Source organism: Protobothrops mucrosquamatus, unplaced genomic scaffold, assembly GCF_001527695.2.
Source record: "Protobothrops mucrosquamatus isolate PMUCROS unplaced genomic scaffold, P.Mucros_1.0 scaffold461, whole genome shotgun sequence".
Classification (NCBI taxonomy): Eukaryota; Metazoa; Chordata; class Lepidosauria; order Squamata; family Viperidae; genus Protobothrops; species Protobothrops mucrosquamatus.
In genome coordinates, this window is record NW_015386782.1 from 1,065,796 (window position 1) to 1,073,816 (window position 8,021).

An 8,021-nucleotide genomic window follows, 5' to 3' on the forward strand; every position below is an offset into this window, starting at 1 on the left:
AATCAAGTAAAACAAATTCCAGCTTAATGTATTGTTTCACCAAGCATATGCTTTACAGACATAGGCTTCTTAAGATCTCATGCAATTCATAGGAGGCTGCATCAAAAAACTGCAATAAATCCTTATTCCTTCCAAATTTTGAGATTATGTCCCTAATGCATATTGTAATTAATCTCAGTTTAAGAAGCATAAAGTGGTATGTTCTTAGTGGCTTAATTGTAAAAAGTGTTTTATCAAATCTTCTTGTGACACATTAGTGCAATATGATATATTCTAAACTAGGCAATAAATCGGGGAAGGAGTGGAAAACTGCACCCTTTCCTTCTAAGGGATTTCATACAATGAACAATCCTGCTCCACCCACTCAAAGAAGCTGGAGGTTTCTGCTCTCCTTGCCAGAAATACTCTTCTCCAAGTATGAGTTATCCTTTGAAGGCACAAAGAAGCATTCTTGCCCTGTGGCCAGGGGAAAGAGCTGATGAGTTAAATGTGTTTGATAGTGTGCCCTAGTTTGAACAGTGGAGTGTGCTAAATAATTGTATGAAGATATTAAAAGGTAAGGTGTTACTTTACAGAATTTTGCATTTTGGAATTCATTTGGGATCAAGCTGTTTATAATACACACAAATTGTCTCTATAAACATCAGAATCTACATTTGGAGAGCTGGTCTGCAACAATTCAGACTATCCTTAGATTTTAGAAGATAGCAAATATACAGGAAACATCAAATCGACTGGACCTCAGCTGCCCAGTTTTGATAGCCCCAGCTTTTCCCATCTGAGTTTTTCGAAGCAAGGAAAACACTGAATGCTTGCAAGTTAAAGAAGCCTATTGCAACAAATGAATCCGTACTTAATCCAGAACAAAATTCTGCTTCGTTGTGAGCTCTTTAGAGTGACAGCTTCTTTTCTGTATTGTCAAATTTATAACAAGCATCTGAAAATAAAGATTCTTTAACCCTGATCAATTTTGTGACTAAGCACCATGCTAATTTCGAGGGTGCATAGCCTACATTTTACACTGCTCAAACCAACCCGAGGTGTTTTACTAACAGCCTCCACCCTCGGAGCAGCGCTTGGTGGTGGAGACATTTGACGCAGGCGCACAAATCAGCCAAAAAAAAAAATAATCTCCGTGGCCCGTGAAGTGCGACATCCTTCCTTTCCATGGCCACAACATTGTACGACAACCAATATCTTTTTACGACTTGTAGCGACGGTTGTTTTTTTTGTTGCTCCGCGACGGGCCGTTTCTTGCCGGTTATATCTTCCAACCGAATTTAGTTGACCGAGTGTAAGTAAGAAGAGTAGAGGCACTCTGAAGCCTTAGGCCAGAGGTATATCCCGGAACCACTTAATTCCTCCATGCTTGATTTTAACTGCAAAAAAAGAAAAGAAAAAAAGCTTTTGTTAGGGCGCCGAGCAAAAGCTGCAATCCAATCTCCTCTTACTTGAAATAAATCGGGCTTCCATTTCGAATTAATATATATCTCATCTGCGGTCTCTTTTAATTATGGAATTGGTTCCTCCTAAGTCAGTGGCCCCTAGGTAATTTTGATAACCCAATCGAAGCAGTGAAATCACTTTAAATATCTCATGCTTAAGGAGTTTTGTTTTACTGGCTTAATATAAAAAGTACTTCATCTGGGAGAGTAGCAAAATATCTTTGAGATTCAGGATGTTAACTTTCTATGTCTCAGTGTATTAACTTGCATAATCGTCATTTTTTAAAAAGTTCTTTCAGACTATTTTAACTTCTGTACATCATGGATACCGAACAGATTATCGAGGGCCAGCCACAGGTAAGGCTAAAAGAGCAAGCATAATAATAATTCTTTAACATTCTTGTTTTCTAAAGAGGCAAATATTCCTTTGTTGTTATTTTATGGTTGTGTGTTACTTTACAGGTTCCAGAAAATCCACATGCAGAATATGGCCTTACAGAAAATGTAGAGGTAATTGTGTTTAGATTATTTCTAATTGAAGTTAATGATACACTGCTCTGAGTGTATAATTTAGGAAACAACTGCGTAGAGTTGCTGAATGAAGCCTCATATTTTGTATTAGAATATTTGATTGGTTCTGAAATTACGATACTATACTGAAAATTAGAGATGTTTTTATTACTTTTAAAAAAAAAACTTTAATGAAAGAGTTTTTACAGTTGCCTTGCAAAAGCTGTGGTTAGTTGCTCTGTAATGATGCAAATTACGTGGAGAGATGCTAGAGGTGGAAATCTGATTTTTTCCTCCATGTCTTGGGAGTACTTATAGGGCATTTATGACATTTTTTAAATTATGCTAAGCCTATTTTAAGTTCTGCTTGATGCCTGGAAATTGTGGGAAATTGCAGTAGTGCGTTTCAGGTGTTGCAGTTCTACAGTACAAGGGGCTCTAAAGGTTCATACAGCCATGGGATTCTGGATTGGTCACCCAAGTCTCTGAAATATATTTGCACATTTATACTTTGGTACAACAAGACTTCAATCACACCTATAAATCTATTGAATGAAGGCATGAGTATTTTCAAGCAAATAAATCAGCTTTGTTGCTTGGGATTGTGTACCATTCAGAAGAATATTTTTTTGCTTGTGTAGATTACAATAAAATGCATAGGTCTTTGGAAATATTCTGGACAGGGGGCATGCAACTTGAAGGGCATATGGGTGCGGCTTCAGAAGTTTTAATTGGATGATCATGGGTGATTTATATACCTCTATATTTTAGGACACTAAATTTGTTCCTTAAAACCTCAAAAATGCAAGAGATTAATTTTCCACATTTTTGGTTCTACTCATTCCAAGGACCACAAAAGGAATGCCTGGAAACTGTAATTTAATTAAGAAATTTGGTTTTTAATTAAATATGGGATAGATACCTTCATGAAACATATGTTTATAATTTTAAGCGGATAGTGGAAAATGAGAAAACAAGTGCAGAAAAAACATCAAAGCAGAAAGTGGACCTTCAGTCATTACCTACACGTGCATATTTGGATCAGACAGTTGTTCCTATCTTATTACAAGGCCTTGCAGTCCTTGCAAAGGAGAGGTGAGTTATATATACAATTATCCAAATCACTCTCTTGATTTCTTATTTGTATATTTTAATTAAGGCATCTGCTGTTTCTTTTATATGTCCAGTATAGCATCTTTTTTCATATTCTTGCACTCTGTCATTTTAAAATTTCAGATCATTCTCAATCTTGTCAGGTAATACTTGTTCCTCTCTCATAATATCTTTTAAACAAGGTCCATTTAAGTTATGACTTAAATTAATAAATCAGCAGGGCCTATAACTTAGTTATGAATTATTCCATATACTTTAGAGGCTGGCTGTATAATAAAATGCTTGGTAATCTGGAATGACATTCAAAGTATTTTCTTCTTTTTAAGCAAACAGCATGTTCTATAGATTTAATATTCAGTATTTACAATTTACAATTATGGATTTGACTTATGCCTTAATTTTTATATTAACTTCATAAATTAATTGAAGTCAAAAGATCTTTTTATTTTATATATATTGTTTCTCTTTTTTCTTTTCAGGCCCATAAACCCTATTGAATTTTTAGCAGCATATCTGTTAAAAAATAAGGCACAGTTTGAAGACAGGAGTTAAATTCATCTGGAAATTGACAATTGATTGCTGTGTTCTGTACTAAAAACATGAATCATTGTCTGATACATAAATCCTGCAGAACCAAAAATTCTCATGTACAGACCATTAATTGAATTATTTAATAAAATGCCTTATATAAATTATGAAAAGTGTATTAAGATGTCATGATTCTCCCATCATGATATAAATATGAAAAGGCTAGAGTTTACATCACAAACACATTTTGTTATTTGACCTCATCTAGTTCAGATACCCTTGGAAAATTCACAGGTGAGAATAAATAATTCCGAAAGTATAGTCCTTCCTATAGTTTATTGAACATAAATGCAGTGGAACTCGGAGGTTAATTCTAATGGAACATGCAAGGAAAACTCTATAATAAGATATTTATCAGGATGTATTACTTTTCTACTGAAAAACCAAAAGTATGATTGCTTTGGTATAATATTTGGCATGTTTTGCAGAAATAGGGAAAATCATTGCCAACAACATCTTATTTCTATGTATATAATCAATTTGGTCTTGTAGAAACTTTACTTATGAGACACTTCAATCACAATAGCAATTGTAGGTTGTTTTCAAAATATGAATAAGGCTAAAACAAAAATCATGAGAATAAGATGAGTAATGTGTGAAGGAAACAGCACAACTAATGACAAACTACAAATGTTGCTCTTGTGTGTCTATAAAAAGGCACACCATTAAACTGCTGCTCTTTTAATGATTTAACCATATTGAAACCATTGGAATTAAATACATTTTAAATGTAAGATTATAGCTAACGGATAGATAAAACATTTCGTTATAATAGAGCTTCACAGTGCCCCCTCCCCTTTTCAATTTCTGATGATTTGGGGGAATGGAGGGCATTGTTCAGTGATAACACTGATAAAATATTTTGCATGTAAATATATCCTTGTTCTTGTCTCTCCAATCTTTGCTTTCCTTTTAGAAAGCTTTGGATAGCAAGCTCTGGATAGCTACTAATCAAAAAAAGATAACTTCCCCTCTTCATGTAAATGCATAGGATGGGCTAAAGTGTTAAGTATTACCAAGTTGATCAAAAATCAACAGGGTAAAAATCAAATCTGGACAAAAGATGGTCTTGGAGATACATAGGAGCCATGTTGGCTGAGGCTCAAGACCAGGAGTTTGAATCCAATCTGGAAGTTTATTGGTAACCAATGCAGCAACCAAAGCTCTAGAACAGTGATGGCGAACCTTTTAGAGACCGAGTGCCCAAACAGCAACCCAAAACCCACTTATTTATCGCCGGGTGCCAGGTGGGCGTGGCCCACTGGGTGGGTGTGGCTGTGGTGGTCATGGCAGATTGGGTGGGTGTGGCCAAGGTGGGCGTGATCACCTCGATGTTGCTCGTGGGGAGGGACGCCTGTGGGGGCCGGGCAGGGTTGGGAGAGATCCAGGGGGTCTCTGGCAGGTGGGGTGGTGGGCAGGAGGCTCGTCCTGCTGGGTAAGGCGAGGCAAGGTGAGGGTGCCATTGTCACGGCAAGGTGAGGCTGGGGCTGGGGCTGGGGCGGCTGCTGCCTGACACCATCAGCTGCTGCACACGAGGCCAGTGAGTGCATGGGTGCTGGGATGCATCTGGCCATGTGGGACCTCGAGTTAGCGGGCAGCTGGTTGAAGAGGGATGGTTGCCATCTCCGGGGCATGGCGCGTGTGCCCACAGAGAGGGCTCTGAGTGCCGCCTCTGGCATGCGTGCCATAGGTTCACCACCACTGCTCTAGAATTCCACTGCTACACTTATGCCCATTAACAGTCCATTGTATTTGGGGCTGACTGTAGTTTCCAGTTTCTTCAAAAGCAATCCCATGTCAAATATATCGCAATCTAAATGCTTGGTAAGGGTGAATAGCTGCTATAAATTTTCTAATCCAAAAGGGCCTGCAACTTTTACACAAAGCTGGGCAGAAACCTGCTCCCAGCTTCCATCTGCTGTCAAGCATGAACTGAATCCAGGAGGACCTCGAGTCACAGAACTATTTCATAAAGAATGAGGCCTTGTACAAAATGATTTTGGGGACTGGAATTAAACCAGCCATTTGATGGTACAGTTTTCCCTGATTTGGTGGATTTAATTTGAGCTTGTTTTGTCCCAGTTTCCAAGCACCAAGTAAGGATCTCTAACCTCTCCAGTGCAGTCCAAGGTAGAAAAATACAGTTGAATATTATTAACACAGTAATATGGGGCAGGATGGCTCATTTGTTAAAGACACTGTGCTTGTCAGCTGGAAAGTTTGACAGCCTGGGTTTGAGACCTGAGCACTGCGCAACAGGGTGAACTTCTGTTAGTTGCTGCAGCTCCTGTCCACCAAGCAGTCTGAAAGCATGCAAATGTGAATAGATAAATAGGTACCACTGTGGTGTGAAGGCAACAGCATTCCATGCACCTTGGCATATAATCATGCTGGCCACATGACCACGGAAATGTCTTCAGACAACGCTGGTTCCCTTGGCTAATCACCTCCTAGAATTGGACGCCTGGACAGGGGAAACTTTTACCTTTAGTGCAGTACTGATAGCTCCCTCCAAACCAATGGATTACTGTATCTGCTCCTATAGTTTCATACAGATATTAATAAATGGTGGGGTTCGTATTTCCAAACATCCTTATCAACTTTCTCAGACTCCTAATAAACTCACAAGACATTTGCATCATCTGCTCAAATACTATCTAACTCAGACATGTCAAACTCGTGACATCACATGACATTGTGCGATGTATCGGAGCTTTTTCTCCTTTGCCGGCAATGGGGTGGGCGCGGTTTCGTCATGAGGCATCCAGCCTGCAGGCCGGCAGTTTGACACCCTTGATCTAATTCATACCACATATGAATAAGAAAAGAAGATTCTGCAAAGAACCTTAAAAGTTTGCACAATATCTGCTTCTCCTTTCTCTTGAAAGGTTTACGGTAAGTAATCGTGAACACGTGTGTATAAGAATCTGCAGATGCAGAAATCATGCAGTAGTATGTATGCTTAATATTTTTATCACCACAATTACCTTATCAAATCTCAAACTTGCACGCATAGCCAAGGTTAGTCACTAATTTCTACTACTGTCACAGTAAATGGTTGGCACAAACCATTCAAACCAGTCTCCACCCCATCCCGCCCCCCCAGAAATCAGCTTGGTGATAATATGCATGTCGATTAAAAAAATATCTGACTAGGACAAAGGACTGATGATAGGGTCCTGTTTCAGATACATTTTTACTACTGCAAGATAAACTACCAGTTCTAGTCATGATTGTTTACATACGTCATTCCTGAGCTACCCTGGCATGAACTCATGAAATCCCAAATCCATCCAGGTTGTATCCCCAGGGCATGGAGTCCCAGCATTGAAAGCATGAAGGACAGCCATCAATACTATTATGAATGGTAAGGGCCTGGACACGCTTGCCAAGCAGTAAAATGGACAGCACACCAACAGCAGCCCCAATTTGTCACTCAGGTTATCAGCAGGGTGATCGCCTCTATTACAGACAAAGTCTCATGCAAAATGATCACCATACCCTCTTTGCAGCATAAAAACCATGGCTATAACTGCATCTGGATAGGAATACAGGAAATAAAATGTGGAAAAGGCCCTGTCCTTGTCAAACAGGTTACCATGACGCAGTCCACATTCACTTGCTTGTTCGCACCAAATTGAGTAGGGATTCACCCTTATTGCTCACAAACCTGCCATTAACCAGCAACAACTGGTGGCCAACATTCCCTATATCCAGGGAGGAGGTAAATAGGAATGAATGTGGATAGGCACAGCTTCATGATCTCATAACAGCCGCCCAGTGTCTCCCTTTGTACCTCTCACTGGCTATAACTATGTGTTCATGTTTTCCCAGTTCTCTTATTAACTTTTTATATATAATTACAGGTAGTCCTCAATTTACAACCACAATTGAGCCCAAAATTTCTGTTGCTAAGTAAGACATTTGTTAAGTGAGTTTTGCCCCATTTTACTACCTTTCTTGACACATTTGTTAAGTGAATCACTGCAGTTATTAAGTTAGTAACATACTTGGTTAGGTGAATCTGTCTTCCCCATTGACTTTGCTTGTCAGAAGATTGCAAAAGGGGATCACATGACCCTGGGACACTGCAACCATCATAAATATGAATCAGTTGTCTGAATTTTGATCACATGACCACAGAGATGCTATATTGATCATAAGTGTGAAAAATGGTCATAAGTCATTTTTTTCAGTGCTGTTGTAACTTCAAATGGTCATTAAACGAACTGCTGTAAGTCAAGGACTACCTGTATTTTATTAAATAAAAAGGCAACAGGAAAAACAAATCAGGAGGAAAGCTGATGGAAGGATGGGGGCCGTAACAGAGAAACCCTGCTTCCTCAGTCCTACAACATGGCAGTG

At 38.9% G+C, this 8,021-nt stretch overlaps 1 protein-coding gene across 4 annotated transcripts; it reads left to right on the forward strand.

Moving 5' to 3' along the window:
* Positions 1-1,146: 1,146 nt before the first annotated feature.
* Positions 1,147-3,756, forward strand: DPY30 (dpy-30 histone methyltransferase complex regulatory subunit). 4 transcript variants are annotated; one of them, XM_015816498.1, is made up of 5 exons: positions 1,147-1,337; positions 1,736-1,802; positions 1,908-1,955; positions 2,908-3,050; positions 3,192-3,453. In XM_015816498.1, the coding sequence occupies exons 2-5, from the start codon at positions 1,767-1,769 to the stop codon at positions 3,265-3,267; spliced, it is 303 nt and encodes a 100-aa protein (XP_015671984.1). In that variant the 5' UTR covers positions 1,147-1,337; positions 1,736-1,766; the 3' UTR covers positions 3,268-3,453. The 4 variants fall into 4 exon arrangements, with proteins under 4 accessions (XP_015671984.1, XP_015671986.1, XP_015671988.1 ...); XM_015816500.1 differs by having other exon boundaries at positions 1,147-1,294; XM_015816502.1 differs by lacking the exon at positions 3,192-3,453 and adding an exon at positions 3,548-3,756 and having other exon boundaries at positions 1,153-1,337.
* The last annotated feature ends 4,265 nt before the right edge of the window (positions 3,757-8,021 follow it).

Coding starts and splice junctions, on each gene's coding strand:
- DPY30 (XM_015816498.1), top strand. CDS start 1,767: ATGGATACCGAACAGATTATCGAGGGCCAGCCACAG. Junction 1,956..2,907: donor GCCTTACAGAAAATGTAGAG/GTAATTGTGTTT, acceptor TATAATTTTAAG/CGGATAGTGGAAAATGAGAA. Junction 3,051..3,191: donor GCAGTCCTTGCAAAGGAGAG/GTGAGTTATATA, acceptor TTAAAATTTCAG/ATCATTCTCAATCTTGTCAG.